Raw genomic sequence first — 20,816 nt, 5'->3', positions numbered from 1 at the left:
ACCTTTTGATGTAGGTAATAACATTTGACCTTGCAACAGAGTACGTTCCCTTGTTGAAATGAAGACAACTAACACGTCCATGTTTTGGGTTGTTCTTCATTTAAAAAAATATGAAAGAAATCGGTGTGTAGCATAAGACACCTACGTGTAGTGCCTTCTTTTGGTAGAAGTCAGAAATGAAGATGGTCGTGTTGGGGGGGACTAGGGTTGTCACCTTTAAAATAATGTGGGAGTGAGTTTGGTGCTGCCTTAAGAAGCTGTAAGTGGGAAAGAATCCATTCCATCCAGTGTATAAAGTGCTTTTAAAAACAATCTATTTCTAGAACCTATATTGTCCTGGGACCAGCTCTTGATATAAAAATTCATAGAAGCCTGTTTTTTCCGAGTGTGGTAACTTCTTGCCATAGTGCTGTAGTGTTAGAATTCACATTGGCCAGGTTGTTCTGTAAATTAAACAGTGACAGCTTCCCTCGGGGGAACAGCCAATGTATTTATGATGATGTGCTGATTACACAAAATACACTGCAAGCAGAAAACAGCTGCAGAGAACAAACCTCTTAAAAGAATACAATTACAAATAGCACCCTCAGTATTGCTAGTGGTGAGAGTAAAATACAGCATGCTAATGCAGGCTTCCAGTTTGCTTCCAAAGAAGAAAAGAGATCTACAAAGAAGAGGCTGAAGTCTGGTTGGATGCACACGCAGTGCCGATACGGAGTGGTGTGTGATCCCTTTCTGAAGGTGAAGGGCAAGAACGTACCTCGGGCCTTCTTTTTAGCTGTCCTTGTCTCTTAAAATGTCTGTGGCTGCAGCTCCAACAGCATTTGCCGGTGGGGCGTCGGGGCTCTCCGGCTTGTCGGTGTTTTGACCGCTGTGGTTCATACCCTCTGTCCTGGTTAAAAAAGGAGAGGTGATTAGATGACTAATAAATAGTTTGTGCTAATGGTCTGACCATTACGAAACAGATTGTAGGAGATGTTACGGAAAAAGAAAGTCCCTGGTTTAAGGCTGATCTTTCTTCTGCTGCTAATTGTTTGCTTTGAGGGAACTTTTAGAAATAAATTTCAGTTGTTGTTTTTTTCCTAGACTGCAGTGTTTCATTTTTAAAAGGTCCCTGGTTTGTATGTGTAAGGCAGGGTCTTGTACAGGCCAGTTTAGGATCCAGTTCAGGATATGACAGTGAAACTTGAAACAAAATGTTACGGGGAAGGCAGTGGAGGTGCGGCTGTGCTCATAAACTCAGGACATGAACAGACCTTGGAGGAGACAGAGGTCCTTTGAACCTTTCTTCACCTGGAAACAAAACATGAGAAGTACCTGGAATTGCTTTGTGTACTGTGGCCGCATGCAAGAGAGAAGTTGCAGTAAGGACTGCTGTGGTGGGATTTTGTGTGAGGGCTTGTGAAAAATCAGGAGACTGTGGCTGTGGCGGCTCCCACAGCTGCTAAGGTCTCATTTTGGAGGGCTGCAAAACAAAAAAAAATCTCCAGAACTCCTAAGCACAATCTTTCTGTGTCTGAGATGAGCTGTCACACTTTAATCGTTAAAATAAAACATTTTACTTACGGCTATGTCATGTATGTATGTGGGAGAGTTCAAGTACTGAGAATGCCCTTTCCATCCACTTTTTGAGAATCATTGATAGATAAGTATAAAACCTTTTAAAAGAAGTCTGGGATTTCTTGTGTTTGGTGTCTTTGTTATGTTCCAACACCAGCAGCAATAAACCATGTTTCAAATACTGGGCAAGAAATCATCTGCTTAAAATGAAGAAATGTTGCCCTTTCAACATATAGATCTGATTTTAAAGCAGGTGAGATAACAACATTGGCACTCTAATTTGGAAGGATCTTAATTCACTTGCTTAAAAAGAAGAATCAGGCTTTCCATCTATGGATTGCTGGCATGTACTAATAGACTGTTATTCATCTGTCTGTATTTTCTTTAAATCGTTTTTGAGCCTCCCTGTGTTGTCCTGCTCTGCTGACATGTATCCCATGTGGCAAGAAGGAGTTTTGTATAATCACCCTGCTTTAATCAATAGAATAATTGATAAACCAGATAAGATTTAAACTGATTACCTCCCCGAGTAGAACTCCCTGAGGGCCTTGGACTCTCTTAATTTTGACATGTATGTTGTGTACCCCGTGGATGAAGTGCAGTTTGAATTATCTGTTTTTATTTGCTTAATGACGGGGAGGGTGTTAAAGTCAAATGTTTAATTAACCCAGCAATGGGCTGCGCTGTCACTTACACACACATCCAGCTGATTGAGATATCTCACCGAGAATACTGAATAGGAATGATAATGTGGCACTGAGACGGAAGATTGCTTTTTCAATCCATTTGCTGGGTCACTGCTTTGAATGTCTTATTGGATGAAAGGCATTCAGCCTGGGAAAAAAAAAAATCAGCATTTAAGTACATTTTGTTTTCCTGGCCCCTCTTCACCAAGAAGTTAACTAAAACAGATATGTTGTAGGTTTAATAAGCCATTCATGCCGTAGCAAAAAGCTGCGAATAGTGGATCTCAATAGGCAGTGATCTAGAGCTGTATAATTTCCTATAGGAACAAAATGTTTGCTAGCCCCAAGGTATCTGAAGGCGAGCTACTATATACACCTTTATCTTTCCTTCTTTGATTGCTTGACTACCCACCCCATTTGAGGGTCTCCATAGCAGGTCTGACTCTTCTTCCTTACCCAGCAGAGAGAGATTTGCAGTAACATTTTGTAACTCCTTGTTGTAGTTCAAGAAAACGGTGTTTTGGAGTTTGAATTATTTCATAATAGCAGAACCTAATAGTGAGCTTTTAAATTGAAATGTTACAGGAGCGGCTGTTGTGTTACCACATTCAAATTTGGTCTAGCCAAATCCGGAGGACCCAGGGATTTGTTTCTTGGGCGGCGGCTGTTAAAAGGCCGCAGTGCTTGCTAGCCAAATGTTATAATGTGCAGTGCCTAATCTGTAATTTTCCATTCTTTTTTCAGAAGATTATAAAATTTTTTTGCTTGATGTGATGGAAGGTTGGGACGTGTTTAGACTCGCGCTTTTTTTTTTATATCAGCAATGAGTTTTTTCAACAGCACTATATGGAAGTAAACACACCGTGTATTGGAAGTTAACTAAATTTGCTCCATGGTCTAGTGGTGGATGATGCTTGCTGTAATGAAGGTAGCTTTGGAAGCTCGAAAAGGCACCAAGGCCTGCCTGTGTGGACAAATTACTACTCTGAGGCACGTCGGGGAGGTGGAGCTGTGTCGCCTGATCTGCTCCATGGTGACTCTATAGGTACTTCGCACCTGTTCTAGACTGAAAACCAAGTCACTTTGGCTGCAGGGTCACCTGGCTCACATGGTCTAGGACATAAAGATACGGGTGCCTCTGCATACTGCGGTGTAGACAATATGCTGTGAATTCGTGTCAGTCTAACGCTGCAGTGAGATCACTGGGTAGCCATTTCTTTAAACAAGTGAGCTGCTTTCATTCGCTGTTTTGGGGAGGAACTGTGCCTAAAAAGTTAACACAATGTGGGACACAGAATTTGGGGTTTGTTCCCCCGTGCTGTCATTTTGACTTCGGGCAGACAACTTTAACTTCTGCTTTATACCTTTGTTTTGTATCTCCTTGTCCCCTTCCCTGCAATGAAAAATAGGAAGGAAAAAACAACCAGAAAAGCCTAAAACAGTACAGCGAGATGAGGACACTGTGGTTGAATTAGTTGTTTGGGAGCGAGAAAGCCACGGGCTCTAAGGAAGGGGTGCGATGAGAAGTGGAGGTCTTTTTGTTTACTTGACAGGAAAGCTCAGAATGAGATGTTTTAAAAAAAAAAATAAAATAACAAGTGTAGGTGATGACCAGGGATGGGAGGGAAGGGGTTTTATAGTGAGACGGCTTTGGTCCTTTGAGGGGAGTAGTTATAAAAAGTTAGAAAATAATGCTTCGAGGACATGAAATCTGCAGCAAAACTAGCCGATTTTAGAACCCATTTCTCAGAGCACTTGCAGCTCCTATGCAGATGAAGCCGTAATAAATATTGTACAAAGAAAGTTAATCTGTATCTAGAGAATTTTAATAAATAAAAAGTTTTTAAAAACTCTCCCTGGATCTGTTGGTTCTTGCTAACTCTTGTTAGTACTAGAAATATGTTTTTGACATCTTTTTTTGGATGTTGGCTTATGTTCAGAGCCTGTAAAAGCTGACTTTGTGCCTTTCCCCCTTCCCTGCCTTACATGCAGGGGAGAAAAAATAAAAACCTGTACTATTCCGGCATACAAAAGCACTGATAAAAGCTATGATTTGTGGGAGGGGGAGGGAAGAATCCTGCGAGCTGAGAATGAGTGTATCGTTTCAAACTTTAGTACTTTAACACCCTGGGATGAGTGTTGAAAATGAATTTTTGTGAAAGGAATGTAGCAAAATGAAACCAACAAAGAAGCAAGAGCCGAGCCCTGATTGATGCTGTTCTTCTTTAAAAAGCTTCTGTTGCGTGTGAAATCCCTGTTCCTGAAGTATGTGTGGCACAATCCTGCAGTCTGGCGGAGAAATTAACCTCAACTGAAACTGTTTAAAGAAGAATTTGAGCAAGAATTTAAAAGATTGGACAAATCTTTGAGGTTGTCCTGAAGAATAGGAAGGGAAGAATACTGTTTTGTTCAGTGTGGGGAGCAGATATGCAGGATAAGCCGCCTGTAAGAGACAAACCACAAAAGCACAGTGATAACAAGATTCAGAACAAGTCCTGACACCAGTCTTGCATAAGTGGCCTGGTTGGATATTTGGAAGTATACCCATATTATGTGTATCATAAGGTTAATTGGATGTTTTCATCCATGCTTTTTGGGAATATGTTTTCTGTTCCTTAAAAAGAGGTAGATAGCTTTGAACTACTACGAAATCTTGGAGTACAAGATGTACGCTATAAAATCATGCATAGAATGTGCAAGCTATAAAAGCATATGTATACCTGTGAAGGTGCTGATCGATCTGTGCTATTTAGGAAAAGAAATTCTGAAACAGACCTGGCTGTGAAAAAATGCAAATAATAAAATTCAACTAGAGGTCCCTGAGGCTTCTTAAGCTCTAACCTTGTTATGAGGAATGGGGAAGTTGAACTGCCTAATGCAGATGTCTGTGAGTTACAAAAATAACCAGATGTCCTGATTAGCAGAAGCAAATGTTCTTCCCTTAATCCACGTGAAATTATATTCAAAGGCTCTCCGGATGTAATGCTTGTGTAAATAAGGCACCAACAAACATTGGAATAGAAAGGGCCATTGGCCAACTAGCTTGCAAGGCTTGAAAGCTTGAATATTAAAAACAAATTTACCACTGCTGACTCTCTTAAATTCACAGAACAGAAATGTTAAGCAGGGCTGCTTCCCGGGGAACGTGGAAAGACTGTTCTCATTAGCCATATTTTCTCTCGCTCTCTTTTTCTCTGTCTCTCTCGCTCTCATTTGAGAAATGCGTATGAAGTGAAGCTAGTTTTTTAAAATTTCCCTAAATAGCTTGTTCCCAGCACCTGGATTTCTGTTTATTTTTTAACTACAACTAGATTCGTGCTCTTCAAAATGCGTCTGTTCATCAGATCTTTGATATTTGTGCTGAATTTACTGTTCTTCTAGTAATGCTAAGACTCCCCACACCCTTAATTTACCCTTTATAACCAATCAGTAGTTAATAAGTTAAATAACTTGATAAGAAACTCTTCTTGATGCCATGAAGTTCCATTATCAAGTCTCATTGCTTTGAAGATGTGTATTTTCTAATTATTGATTTGAATGAAAAATACAAAGGATCCATTCTAGAGATGTAAAAAACAGAATCTTGTCCTGGTTTTCAACTGCAAAAAACGGTTGTTGAAGCTCTTGTTGTCGTCGGCAGCGTTAACATAGACCAAACTGGGACTTGTGTGAACATGCGTGTATGTGTCTGGATGGAGGGGCAATGTTGTACTTTTCCATTTTCACTGCTGTCAGAGCTTCAATTTTAAGAATTTAGCTTATAGTAGGTACCTGAGCTGCTCAGGCATGAATTTGAACTTCATTTCTTTAGGCACCACACAACCATTCGGGGTGGGGGTGGAGAAGTCCCTGTCATGGGGAGTTTATAAATGTATTGGAGGAAAAAAAGCCAGGATTCTGTGCAGCTAACAGGATAACAGATATATAATCATGATACACATGTGCATACCAGTCTGCAAAGCAGGCACTGAACTGGAAGGCCAGTTTAGCTTATTCCCTTTCCTTTTCCGATATTGGTCGCTGCAAGGCGGGCTGCAGTCTCTCTGCCCGCTCCTTCCGTCATTCTAATGCTTTAGCCATAAACCCCTTGCAAAAGTACCATTTAACTTTAAACTTGTAAGAGCTGGGAAACTTGTCTGTGCCTTCATTCCGGGCTGAAGTCACCCCCTTGTGCCTACACATTGCAATTTATGGCGTTCTCTAAAAGGATCTAATCTCGGTGAATGTTCGGAGCAGCACATGCCAAAGAGGAATGGGGTCTGATACTTATCTCTGCATTTTCATTGCTGTGGATCTCCCTGTGTGTTACAACTGTCATTTTTGTTTTATCTACCGAACAGGCAGAGAATTGCCTTCAAACTTGCAGCTTTCATACTTGTTTTTCTCACATTACCAATGCTAAGGACTGCTTTTATATATTGTAGTGACGAGCCAAATAAGCATGAATTTGAACATTCTGGGCCTCATGATAGGAGAAAAAAGGAGAAGCTATCCTTAAATGTTTTTAGTGGATGTTAGACTCATTCTTTTTTTTAACGGTAATACTGCTTTCAGGCTGACATTGGCTATGCCAGGATTCATCCTAGCACTGTTTGAAATGGCTGAGATATTTATAAACTGACAGACAGCATTTATAAAATCAGGATGCTGACAGTCCCTTAACGATAACAATGGGCTTGGACTCATCTATCACTTACAAAGGTTATTGGAAAGGGAACGTAAGGCTTATGTGTGCCTCTAGTCTTAGACTGGCGCTTACTTCCACACATCTCTCTCTCTCTTTTTCGCTCCTCTCTCCATCCCCCTCCCCTTTTCATTCCACTCTGGCTGACATGGGCATCAGGCAATCACAGCTAATTTCTCCACGCCTTTACCCACAGATTCCTTGTCCTGTTGCCTGCAAGCAATTGATGGAAATTAGAAGACAGCTGACTTTGTCGCATCTTGGGGCAACCCCCTGTCCCCCTGACTGCCCCGCTCCTAAACAGGAGAAACATCTTGACTCGCTGGCAGGCTGCTGGCTTGAATTGGGAAAGAAGAACAGTGTGCATTGACTGACAGACTTAACCTGGGGCTGGGCGGGGGTTAGACAGGCCGTCTGCTTCCTTTTCCTTTCATACAGCACCAGTCTGCGGGCAGAATGCTGATGTACCTACTTTATTCAGTGGCTCCCTCTTGGCTGAGGCAGTACCCCTCTGTCCTTGGTGAGGAGGACCAAGTGCAGCGCAGGGACACTTCAAGAGACGTGAAAGAGGATGTCAGTTGTTCTCGAGCTCTGATAAAATGCTGCGTTCACGCAATGCACCTAGGAGCTTGAGGGTCAGGTCGTATCAACAGTTTGTACTGGAAAAAGGGAAATGCACTGTTTCACTGGTGTGGGCTAAAGCATCTATTTTAATGTGGCAACAGAAATACCAAGACAGCTACGTCAGGCATCCAGTTTGCCCTTGAAACATTTACTCTACTGTAACTGTTTGGACACTGTGTTCCCACTGCATTATTTGCTTAGAGACCTGAAATACCCAAGTAGATTTCCTACATGCGGTCGGATCTGCTGATACCACTAAAAACACACCCTACCCCGGCTTCTGTTCGAGCTGATGTATACGCACGCAATGGCTGGAGCGAGACTTGATTGGCTTGAGGGGGTCTATTTATCAGGGAACTCGATTAAAATACAGACTGCACATGACATCAAATTTGTAATCATTTTTCCACAGCAAGCAAGCATTTTCTGTATTGGATGCAGGTGTTTAAAGCAATAGTGTGTTTTAAGGGCCAGTGCAGCACAAATTCTGGCCTTTGGGATAATGACAAGTGTTTTGCCTGCATAAACAATATATATATATTTTTTTCCCCCCTGAGGTCCGCACACACCTAGTTTCCCTCAAGCTCATCATCTCTGTCAGGTTAATCAATAGGCACCGTATGGCAGAGGGTCAGTAATCAGTGTCATCGTGCCTTTAAATCGTGTTGAAAATTTGCTTAAAGCCTGGGCCAATTAACATCGAGATGATGAATGGATGGGTAGATGGGAAGAGCCTGGCGCTCAGGGGCTTTGTGAGAAGGAGATGCTCAGCTGTTGAGCAGCAGACACCAGCGAATAAAATCAGCCATTCATGTGAGCTCAGTCCACCCACTCTTAATGATAATGTCAATCTAGCAAAATATATACACATTGGAGTTGTCATGAGTTCATAAATCAAAGGAGTTTGTCAAAGGCATTCAGATTAACGAGGCAGCAGCAATAACAAGTCAAATTTGCATAGAGAATTGCCCGAATCTCAGTAAATTATGATCCTGTTTTTCATTTGATTATTTGCTAATGTCTCAAGAGGGAGAATGATTATATTAGCATGCAAAATCTACTCCAGAAGTAGAAATCCGAGGTATAGCAGACCAGCACATGATGACAATTAATCAGTTTCTGCATACTAGCATAAATGCGCAAGGCCCAGAAATGAACTCCTTTTTTTATTATTATTTCTCCTTGCTACTGATCCAAATGGTTCAGCTTGACAGAGACTTTATATTGCTTTAACAGTGTTCTGAATTGTGCCTGCAGGCAAGACATAGTTATGCAGCTATAACCAACCTATCCATCTGCCAACCAGATTGGAATTCTCCTATCCAAGGCTTCCATTAACCCCCACTGACAGCTCCAAACAGGATTAAGAATTTGAAAGCATAAAAAATAGTTGTGCTCTTCGCATAGACACACGCTTCTCCCCCACCCCCACCTCCCCACACTTGGAAAAAGGCTGCGTCTGTACTCTTTTATAATTAGTGCAGGGCAGAACAGCACCAAAGAAAGCCTCCCCCAGTTGGCAGGGGTTTGATTTCCACCACGACGAGCGAGGCGGTACTAAAGGTAGCTCTGCCCAATTGGTAGTCCCTGGGAGTGCATTTCTCCGTGTATTATATCGCGTTCCCAGCAGTGTTTTGCTGGGCTGTGTACACAAAATACTGCGTGTCATCTCCCGTCAAACGCTTCAGTCTAGGGATTTCGTATGCATTGTAGCATGTTGTGTTTAGTGGTGGAGGAGGCTTCATGGGGAGAGTTAAATAGTAATAATTTCGCAGTGGTCTTTAAGACAACCTGCCATAGAGTTATATTCGTTAATTACAGGCTGAAGTTTTAAGTGCAAATCAGATTTAAAAGGATCTCATTACAGACAGTAGCCATTTTAGGGAAAATGAGCTATGGAGGGCAGAGCCCCTTCACAGGAACCTCCTGCTAGAGAGAAATTGTGAAGGTTACAAGAACTGTGAGCTTGGGTTTCCTGGCTTCTCTTCCCAACGCTTCCGCTGACATTGTGTGACCTTGGGCAAATAAATTTATTTTACCTGTCTGTGGAAAGGGGGGGGAGTATTTATCTCGCCAAGATTGATCAATTTGTGCTTTGGAGACTTCTGCACTTCTCATCTTATCTTGCTTGTACTTACTCAAAAGGAGAGACCCCTGCATGCAAGTGCAAACACTTTTGGCCAGTCTGGCTTTAGTCTATGAAGGAAGGCTTGCCTGCGGGATTTAAAGATTTTCCCTGGTTGGAAGGGAGTTGGTATGGCTTTTCAGCTTTCTGTATGCGCTGGGTTTTTGCACTTCTTTCACTCTAACAAATTCCATCGTTCCTCTACTACCTATCAAGTACAGTCACTGCAGATCTTTAATATTCCCAGCGAGTACACCCCACTTACCGTCTGGATACCAAATGCTTCTTTCTAGGTCTGTGCCCGAGACGTGCGTTTCAGTAACCACGAGAGGGTGCTCAGAGCGGTTCCTCCCTTTGTCTGCCTCTCTTGCGGCCGAGAGCGTCACTGAAGTCCTGCTGAAGCAAACCTTATTCTGACCTCGCACGTGTTTATCCCTCCTCCCACCTTGTTCAGCAAGGAGAAATATATAGATGTACCGTTTCAGTCGATTACGTTATGCTCTTCCCATGGCCACGGCTAAGTGTTGCCCTATCAAGTGAAATTCACTTCCACGCAGCTACGGTTAGTCCTGAAATATGCAGGGTCTTGTACCTGCACCTGGATTGATGGGTTTCCTATTCTTGAGAAATGAGCGGGAGTTATAAACATCTGTGCTTTTTCTTAAGTGTAATGCTTTTCAGTCATTCTGTCTTCACCAAGCGTAACTTACTTGTCGACAAAAGTGCATGAGCAGCGCTCCTCTTTAATAGTCTGCTATCGGAGCTGCTGTGTTGGTGCTGTAGAATGGTGAGACGCCAAGCTGTGAACCACCATATGCACTTGGCAGTCTTTGTCTGGTCTTTGTTCAGCCAACCTCTTAGCCTTGCCACCTATAAAGATAATGAATGCAAAATGGTCCTCTGCTTGCTCTTAAAATTAGATGCTCAGCTTAAAGAAAAAAGTAGGTAACTTGATGCTTTGCGGTAACTAGAAATTTCAAAAAAAGGGCTGACGGTTCACCAGCAGCACTGATTTTCTGGCTTTTTGAGGGAGGATCCTTAATGGCTTTGAAAGAAGAATGCAAGATTTCACTGTCGTAGAAAGATTATTTGGAAGGGGAAATCGTTTTGGCACTTATTGTAGGGAAGGGGGTGGATGTTGAAAAAGCATCCAGAAATAGTAAACAACCCCCTCACCCTCCCCAACAAAATGCATTTTCTGGAAATGTATAGTAACCCACCTCAGATTCTTATGTTTCTTGCACTTGGTCTTTTTCTTCAAAGTGCAAAAATTAGAATCCTTACTTGAGTTAGCCACTTACTAAACTATATTTCGTGAGCAAAAAAGAGCAGCTTTAATGTCTGACCTTCCCTTTTGGAGATCCGTGATTCTAGCTTATATGTTTTTTACGATCACAGTCCTTTCTAAGCTGGATTTAATGTGATAACTTGGTCCTGGCTGAGACCTCATATGAAAACTTTTAAAAGCTGGCCTCTTACAGCGATTTATCAGGCCTGCTTAGGATTGATTTCCATTATAAAGCCCTGGTTACAGCATCCCAGATGTCATGGTGCCTTGTGGGTTCTATATCTTGTTTAAAAAAAAAACAAACTCAAAAATCACCGGTTGGTCTGCAAGCCTTGATTTACACAGAATCCTCCCGGCCAATTTATGACATCCCAAGTGGGGTCTTTTGGTTGGGTTTTTTTTTTTCCTTATCTGCCATTTCTCAGCAAACAGCTTCTACCCTTGCCCTGGCTGTACCTTTTCTTCCCCTTCACCAGACCAGCAAACCTGAGCTGCCTAGACGGTGCCTGATCACGCAGCACTGCAGTGGGCACACGAGCACACTGCTCTTCTGATGGCTTCCCGCAGTCTGCTTGCTTTCTGCTAGCCCTGCTCTGCCACGCTGGCTGTTCGCAGGGCCCAGCTCCTCCTTTGCCAACAGATGCCACTTCTGTCTCCTGAGGTGTTGGGCTGGAAGCTGGCTCTGCGAGAAGCCGGGCAGAGCCGTGCTCAGCGAAGGACAGGTTATTTGGGGGACAAGGGGAGAAAGGTACAGAATGCAAACTTCTGCCTTAATATACACGCTCCTGAGCTTGTCTGCAAGTAACTAGAAAACCACCCTTTTCCTGGCAGAGCTCTCCCTAAGCAGTTTTTCTGTATCTCTTTAAAACCTGTTTAGTTGCTCACTACTGAATGCCTGGGAATGTAGCCTAAGGCTATGAATACTGTGGTGATCAAACTGATTTTAGATGTGTGTGTGGGATTCCCCCAAAGCTGGCTGTCATTACTCTGTCAGCGCGGTGGCCGAACCCGTGCAAAGGAACGCTGTCTTCCAGAGTAGCTGACTTTGGCAGTGAGGACAGGATTCCCCCCACGTACCCAGCAGTTTTTAACCAAATGTTTGCTACAGACTGTGCATGTCCTGAGATAAACTATAGCCTGTCTTTACTCTAAAGCAAGTAATAACTGGTTTTAATCATGAGGTTAACAGGACAAAAGTCTCCTGGTGGTCTTTCTTACTCATGCTGGAAAAGCCCTTGTATTTCTTCTTGCCCACCATCTCTTGTGTTACGGATGCTCTTTTTTTGGAGGTGGCAGCTTAAGTTTTGGAGCATCAGTTTTTCTAGAAATTGTACATGTATGTAGAGTTGGGGCAGGAGTCAAAAACATAGCCATGATACTGTACGCTACCTACACAATTATTTTTCTTTTATTTCTTTTTTTTTTTTTTTTTTTTTTGTCAGGATCTCCTGACAACCTCTCTTACCAGAATTTAGCTCTATCATAATTTCTCTATGATTTTTGGCAGCCAAGCAGACTCAGTGCAATTAATAATTGTTAGGCAGATTAAAAGCATAGGGGTACAGAGAACAACAGTTGCACCCATTAACAACCTTTTGTTTTCAACAGGTTCCACTGTTTTAAATAGTTATTCTGGGGTGTTCAGGAGCACTGGTGTTGCCATGCTGATCCAACCACTGTTTCAGCTTTTCAAAGTGGCCATCGTTGGTAGTTTCAGAATAAAACCCCAAAGTACAGGCTTCTTCAACAGATACCCGCACAGTGGTACATTGTTGTGTTGAGGAGGAGAAATTCTTTCTCTGCCATAACAAGCTGTTTGGCTTAAAAGTACAAGTTAGCCTCTGGTATGTGTATGCGTAAAATACTACAGCCTGTGTAGTACAAATACTCTGCTGCTTTTCTCCTCACAGAGTAATATTAGGGATAAGAACTGAATTAAAGCTTACTTTCTTTCACAGAATTCCTCTGAGAGAGAAGACTGTAATAATGATGAGCCCCCTAGGAAGATCATTCCCGAGAAGAATTCACTTAGACAGGTATGTGATCAGTCTCTTTAAAAATGCAATAACACTTTCTAGCTATTTGAATCCTTAAATGCTTCTGGAAGCTGAAGTCTGACTTGTGCTCATGGAAATCCTTTCTTTTCTCCTTTGAAGTCTGAATGAGTCACATTGTACCCAGGAAAATCAGACACATAGATTTAGCTTTCAGGAGAGTCTGATAACTCTTTCTAAAGAAATCTAGACTGCTGCATAGTGTAGTCAGCTGTGACTCTCTAGTTTTACCTTTCTCCATTTGGTGTTCATCAAGACCTCTTCAGCCCTGTCTTCTGTAACCGTTCCTGTCTCGTTTGTAGTATATTTTGCCTTGCTTTAGATGATCATGCGTTCAAGAATCTCAAAGTGTTCTGGAACAATTAAGCTTTTCATTACCCTTGAAGGTAAATTTTCTTGGAGGTGATGTCCAGGTTAATAACCTGAAAAATGATCTGCTTTTGTTTCTTCAACACTCGTATAAATTACTAACGGGTAGAAAGGAGAAAGGGTGGGCTGATAAAACACAATCTCTTTGCCTTTTATATATAGTAAAGCAAACTTCTTACCAATTCAAAAGAATCACTTTTTAAATACCCATGGTCAACAAAGGGGGCCCGGCTTGTGATTTCTGGGGGATTTAAGTTGATTTAGTGATTTCGGATCCTGCTGTACATAGCACCTTGCTCTTTCTTCCCACTGCAACCTTCAGGTGGCAGAAGCAAAAATATGTCCATGCCTCAGCTGCCCAAGTTTGCTGCCTGGTGTATCAGAGTAAAACCATTAATGAAGGTGACTTAAGTGAATACCCCAGGCCACACATTGCAGCAGCTGAGGAACTGGCACATTTCCTTCTGCATCTCAGCTACAGGAGCAGCAGTCTCAGACAGAGGAATAGGGTGGTAATACACTGCCCCACTGCTGCTATTTCCAAGAGGAATTGTGGGTCAAAACCATGGTAAAGAAAGGAATACCTTTTTGATATAGCGTGTTTGTGCTCAAAGTTAGTTTTGTGAGGTGTGGTGGGGTGGTTTTGTTTTGTTTTGTTTTGTTTTGTTTTGTTTTGTTTTGTTTTGTTTTGTTTTGTTTTAAATAGTGTATTGTGTTAGGAGTGCTTGATTTTGTGGGAGTGTCATGTGAAGGACTCCCTGTGGCTAAGGCAGGTCCATCTAACAGACCATGTAAGTCTTTTAGACAAGAGGCAATATGCTATGATAATGAGTTAGGTCCCAGATATTGTTGAGAAAATTACCTTGTAGAATTGATTAAATATGTTACACCAAACTTAAAATGTTTCTGGCATTCAGCAACAAACAACAAGAGCTAGAGGAAAAGGGCAAAGCTACCAGGTTCCTACTGTGTATCCCCAAGATAGTTTTCTGGTGTGCTGGGCACCTTGTTGGCTGGTTTTTTCCTCTTAGAGTTGTTTATTGATGGCAAGCCTTCAGGTTCAACAAGAAAAGGCATCTGTCTCTTCTCCAAGAAAAAGTTAATAGTAAGAGATGTTAAGTCCAAAGGAGCACAAGTTACCTGTGTTGTGTGCCTTTGCATCGCATTGAGTCCTTCCTCATGACTGTTGGTTAAGGAGGATACAAATACTCATGAGTAGTATTATACAGATCAAGAAGGTATGGTTTCTTGAGTTGCGTTTCCTTTCCATTGTATTTCAATCTGCAGAAATATTCTTAGTGTCCGTGGAAAGCTGTCTTTCCCACAGACCCACAATTCATTGTAACCAAGGTGTCTAGATATCAAGAATACACCTGAAAAACCACTTGTACTGTCCAAATATTTCATATCGGAAGTAATTCACATGGACGTTGTTTATGACAAAGATGGTTAGCTGTGTTTCAGGATATTGTTGAGATGTTGTATCAGTCTCCATCTTTGTGTCCAGTCTTTACAGTGACAGATGCAGGACAAAATCCTTGGGTCTTCTGATTGCTATCTGGAGCCTTTTGTGTTGAGAACAGTGTTTGTGGGCAAGTTTAAGCTGTAGTCTTAAAGCAAGTGCCCTCTTGTCTAGATCAAAGGAGGTGGTTGACCACAATTTTTAGCCTGTGGTAGAAGGAATTCTGGTTCTTTATGTAGGCATAAATAGAAGCCATCAGTGCATTTTGGAAACTCAGATTGCTCCTCTATTAGTGATGGACAAGAAGCAGTGGGGAGTTTTCCAACTCTAGGTGCAGGAAACAGACACATATGCAGCCATGTGCTTTCTTCTGTCCTAATCAATGAGTAGAGTGAAACTTACTGGAAAGAGCTGCATCTCCTCCAGGAAGGCGTGCGGAGTGGCTACCCTGTCTTACACCTATCCATACTTTGTAAACCAAAAAAGATCTGACCTGCAAATGCTGTCAAAGCAATAATACACAAAAAGTGCTGAATTCTGTACTAGTACCTTAGCGGAAAGATGCTAACTTGGTAAATAATGAGTGTACAATTTCATACTTTCTGTCCCTCCCTTAAGACAGTGCTGTTAAAATTTCATTATTGGGGAACATGGACCTACATGCACAGAAGAATTGAATGTGTGAATGTGGGGAGAGGAGAAGTCTGTTTACTTAAATGGTCTTTCCAATGAAACTTGCCACATGTTTAGTACTTTTTGACTGGTTTTAGAAAATGAATAAGATGCATCAGACCACTTCAGGGGAAGTATGATGTCTCGACATGTTGAGCTGCTAGCAAGTTTAAGTAAAGGTACATTACCTTTTCTTGCCTTGTTTGCTGTGCTGGTGTGCAGCCTTAGCCATTAATGTTTTCTCAGGTGGGTTTGTGGAACAGACATACCAGAAGATGGAGGTAATAAGAAGGTGTAATGGTTACTTAAGCGTCTGAAGTTGTAAGCAGGGGCTGAAGGCACCCATTGCTCAGTGCTATGGACCTCTTACTAGGAGAAATATCATTCTTCTTTTGATTAAAATGGTTTTTGGCGAAGGGTGTCTTCAGAAGTCTCAACAAGTGGAGCTGTGTCCTTGGCTTGCTGGAAGTGGGAGGCATGGCCACTCTTAGGTGCCTGAGGGGCAGGAAGGCAGGAGAGACATAGAGATTAACACTGGGAAAAGAAACAGAAAAAGACAATGAACTTGATGCTGTTGGCTGGAACTGTGAAAAGATCTAAGATCTATGCTATGACAGTAAGGATGCAAACATTCAGTTCTTGTTGAGTGCTTGATCTGACAAAATTGAATTTTGAAGGGGTAAACTGAAAATCATAGTATGAAAACAGACTTCAGAAAAAACAATGACAAGTGACAAAAGTTTTTGGCAACTTTATTTAAGCTAACAAACGAATTTTCACACTGCAAAGTTATAAATTAATTTTAATAGGCTGATCCAGATGGTCCATTTGGAAAATGGATAGCTTGATCTGTTGAAAATTAAACTAAATTTATCTCTCTCATACTTCAAACTGAAGTAAGCGTGAGAAGAGTGCCCATTAAGTCCAGCTCATACAGATGGACCGGCAGGTCACACATGGGACTAATCTGATTCATTTTAAAAATAAATGCATGAGTTATTGAATCAGGTTCCTGTTTCAAGCCTGTGTGTGAGCATGTGTGCGTGTGTGTGTGCCGCCCTTTCAAAGGGACTCGCAAATGCTTCAGTGCCTTTTTAACCTGTGTGTTTCCATTTTAATTCAACTTTCTTGCCAAAAAACATAATTAGTTTTCAGTGCCTATCATTTAGCGTTAGACCCAAACACTAGATTGATTAGGTCAGGCATTTGTTATTTTAAGGGCTATGTCTCCATTCTTCATTTATGAAGAACATGAGCTCAATAGTCTTGGGGAGAGAGCTGGCCTTTAGAAACTGGGAAGGGGAAGCTCTCTGGGGGCCCCTCCAGCCTTTTAGCTTCTGGGTGTTTTTAACAGAGCCATGAATGCAGATTTGTAAATTTATTGCAGTGCCATCTGTTTTTTTTGCAGGAACCGTATTATTGTTGGCTCGTATCTGTCTATTGTGGTGGTCACTCCCCGGGAGCTTGCCCTCATAGTCCTAAGGAAAGTGATGAATAGCGGGGGTCAGCATGAATAGGTCACAGGGCAGCTGTCCGGGGCTGCCCTGAACTTGATTACCCCGCTGGTTTTTAAAGAAGACGGGCACAATGCAGGTTGTTTAAAATCCTCCCTCCCTTCTCTTCGGTGGAGCAATAATGAAGTGCCTTTTGCTGCTGTGGTTTGTCTGTGGGCGAAGGTGCCTTGTGGGGAAATGCTGGCAGCAGCGAGGCTGCCGCACCATACCTCCTGCAAACCTCACGCTGGACTCTGCTGTCTTTCTGTAAGCTTCCAGATGGAAGTCCGGGGGAAAAAAATCCCTGTCTGTTACCCCATTCAAACAGGCCCCTTAGCATTTTCGAAGAATTTTTCCTCTTACCATTTTGGCATGGAATATTATCTCAATTCACTCTTACGGATTTGAGATCATTTTGTAAAATTACACGTAGCACCTAAAACATGCTCTAGGTGCTATTTCAAAGTTAAAGTAGGCGCAATCTGATCTTAAGAGTTTAAAGCCAATACACAAGCAAACCGTAAGAAGCAGAAAGCAGTTAAAGAAGGTAGAGCAAAGGAAAGACAAAAAGTGACAACCGCCAACCGTTTACTTCCAGCTGGTAGCCTCATCCCGCTGCTGAGGGTTCCTCTCCAGGTGTATTTCTCCTCCTCAGAAGTATTTCTGCTGTGTGAAGTTGAAGCCTTCTTTTCGACTGGTGGGGAAGGTTACACGGTGGGGAGGGAGTGAGGGTGCTTCAGCTCCCTCCTTCCTTTTTTTGTCCTCCCTCCGGGGAAGATGCTGCAGTTGAAATTTGGCTTCTGGTGGGGAGCTGGCCGAGGCAGGACGTACCTGGTCTGTAAAGTTATCCTGGTTACCTCTTCTTTTACACTCGTAATGCTTGCTAGTAAGGAGTTGCTGACTGAAAAGCCTCCTGAAATTGCTAGAAGTACATCCTTAGTCTAACTTTTAAGATTATTCTTTCTGTTTAATTTTTTTTTCTTTATTCTCAAACAACAACAACAAAATTATTTCCATTCCTCTGTGACCCTTAATGCATGTCAAAAAACTAGCCAAGGCGGGTTGTGCCGGAGTCTAAGTTACAATGGGAATGCTGCCTTGTGGCAGAAAGGCCACTGGGCTCTTTCAGCATTAGTGCTAATAGGAATCTGTCACCCCGCTGCATTTCTGCATTCCTCTGTAATTGAGTAAATTGCAAGTGTTGTCTGCTCCCCCCCTGCCCTTTGTGTCCACGTCCACTTACCATCCGAAGAACGTGGGCAGTGATAAATAAAGCACTGAACAGGGCTCTCAGCTCTTTGAAAGCAGCGTGTTGCCAGCCCCCTAGTTATATTTCTTTAAGTGTTTATGTTTTTCTGTATTCTTTCTCTTGTGTGGCTGGAACCCTGGGGATGCGAAGCCATGAGAGAGGCCAAGAAGCTAACAAAGTAGCTGTCCCCTTGTTAGCTTTTTCCTTTCTTCTTTAAAAAACAAGATGAAAACCATCTGGCTCAGGGCATTACATTTTCCTCCCCCATGCACCTCTATAGATGAAGAGTTTCACCTGCAGTGAGGGTTTACATTGATTAGGGAGGGAGCAGTAATTCAAGCCTCCATCCACTTCAGTGGTACTTTGCAGTCTTTAAAGGTGCTGACCCATTGAGTTAAACTGTCAAGGGAGGATAAAAAAAGATCTTCATCCCGGGAGGTAACAGCTGCCAGGTTTTCAACACCTTGCACGCTGCTGGAAAAATGTCACAAATTGTCAATGAAAAGAAAAATCACTTGGCTGCCATCTTCCCTTAATGATGTGCCCTATAAAATGAAAGATTTAAGGGTTTAAAAATCAGCAAGTAGCTGTCAGGAAAAAAAAATCCTGAGGGATTTTGAACAATGGGCCCAACAAGATGTATCCTGAAAGACTGCGAATAATGCATCCAAGTTGGAATAACCGGATCTGATTGGGATGACCATGGTTATCTTTGCACAGTGGGACAAGAGGGAAGCGAAAGCAGCAGGAGCACAGAAGTCTAACATTACCATGCCTGTATTTAAAAAAAAAAAAGTCTGATTCATAAGCCAGTGAACTGAGAGAAGACATACTGTATTTCTGCTCTTTTGAGGACAATTTGTTTTCAAGCAGCTACCAGATGGCTAAATACCACGACATTTCCTTTTTCTTTTTTTTTTTTTCTTCTTTTCTTTAACAAGAGATCTAGTTCTCCTTGCTCTTTGTTTTTGTTTGTTTTAATGCTTTGACATCGCTGAACAACCCCGTGGTGTTTGGGCATTGTGGCATACTCTTTTTTGTTCCCCCCCACCCCTCCCGTGCATTGATGGATGAGGAAAAAAGATCTTGAGCTTTACTGTAATTTCAGATAACAGGCAGATTGGAGTAAGGCTTTTTGTCCGTATTGTCTTGAGGTTTTTTGTTTTAGGGGCCTTTTTTTTTTTTTTTGCTGTTTGTTTTAGGTAAGTCATTTTAATTGTACTGAGTAATTAGAAGGTACACACAGCCAAGGGAGCTTTGTTATGGTAATTCCTCAAAAAAACCCACTCCCCAACTACCATTGCCATGTGTTGAGACACGTCTTCCCTCTAGTGGCAATATTAAGGACTCTGGCTTTCACAGTCGGCAAGGTATAATTGCAATATGACAAACCGTGCTTTAGGGAAAATCCCATAATGATCTAGTTTTTTGTTTGGCTAGTCTTTATTTTGTCTTACGACTTTCCGTGGAGACTACCCTTCCCAAGGCTGGGCTAGGGATAACAAAAATTTCATCTTAAGAAAATAATCGCAGGAACCCTGGGTAATGTCTTACAGCTTGACTTAATTCTACTCTTCTCTTTAATTACCTGTTTATAAAAACGTTTTTAAATTTGTTGAGATTACTTAATTCTTTCAGAAGAAGCACCTCATTTGAAATAAATAAATAAATTGCATTTATTTTAAGTAGTCCTTGTGAAAGACCTTTAAAGGGTAATTAATGCAAGTCTCGTAAGACTCTAAGTAAGATGAAAGCGATCTTCCCAAATCTGCTGGAGTGATTTGTTTATATAACTTCCCACTTCTGCTGAATTCTTCTGAGTCTAATAACTTTTTTTCTAACCGTTTGGCAATTTGTGCTTAGCTACAAAAGCCCTTGTTCAAAAAGAACAGTTTAATAATCTTTTCCCTGAAAATGACTTGAAGGGAGGGTATGGGTTTTGTCTTTTTGCTGTGTTTTTATTAGTGTTATCTTTCTCTGATAAATCATGTAATTATTAACTATTGGGGGGGAAATCTTATTGAACTCCTGGGTTGCAGCTTCTATTAAAAAGTGGAGTTTTGTTCAGGGACTGGGGATTCTCGGAATAAATGGCCAAAGAGATGGATTTCAGTTGGTGAAAAAGCCGCGCGCGCACACACACATGCACACACGAGCTCTGCCTGGGGTTCGAGGCTTCAGGTTGGCATTCGCTGTTCATCCAGAGCTACGCGGACAAGAGCAGAAATGTTTATGTGTTTATGTCAAAGAGCAGGATCATACTTTCTTTAAAAAGAAAAATGTAACCAAAGACACTTATGGAATGAGATCAGATGCAGCTCTATCTTTAGTGAACCATAGTCTAGCGTCTCTGTGGCATTTTAAGCCTTTGGCTGAGAGTGAATACAGCTTTGTGGTTCCCCTGCTTCTGACATGATTTGGTGCTGCCATATATTTGTAGGTTTTTTTTTTTTTTCATTAGAGCTTGTTTTGCTATAGGGCTGCTTAACACTGTTCTCAAACGGCTTTTGCAAGGTTAAAGGAATGCAGCTTGGTAACAAGTTTGTGTCA

At 41.9% G+C, this 20,816-nt stretch overlaps 1 protein-coding gene across 14 annotated transcripts in view; it reads left to right on the top strand.

The window, feature by feature from the left end:
* Nucleotides 1-20,816, top strand: part of BTRC (beta-transducin repeat containing E3 ubiquitin protein ligase) — a 123,715-nt gene that overhangs the window by 36,065 nt on the left and 66,834 nt on the right. For 11 of the 14 annotated variants that reach the window (XR_015706438.1, XR_015706437.1, XR_015706439.1 and 8 more), the window contains one exon: nucleotides 12,926-13,003. The exons of the other annotated variants lie outside the window; for them this stretch is intronic. Coding sequence is in view for 8 of the 11 variants with exons in the window: in XM_087765342.1 (XP_087621468.1) it covers nucleotides 12,926-13,003 (78 nt within the window). In the remaining 3 variants the exon portion in view is untranslated. The remainder of the gene's footprint in view (nucleotides 1-12,925; nucleotides 13,004-20,816) is intronic. 14 annotated transcript variants of the gene reach the window in all.

Source organism: Nipponia nippon, unplaced genomic scaffold (genome assembly GCF_047370975.1).
Source record: "Nipponia nippon isolate SJK-2023a ecotype South Korea unplaced genomic scaffold, ASM4737097v1 scaffold_3, whole genome shotgun sequence".
Classification (NCBI taxonomy): domain Eukaryota; kingdom Metazoa; phylum Chordata; class Aves; order Pelecaniformes; family Threskiornithidae; genus Nipponia; species Nipponia nippon.
The sequence above is the reverse complement of the archived record's forward strand: the minus strand, read 5'-3'. Positions and strand labels throughout refer to the sequence as shown.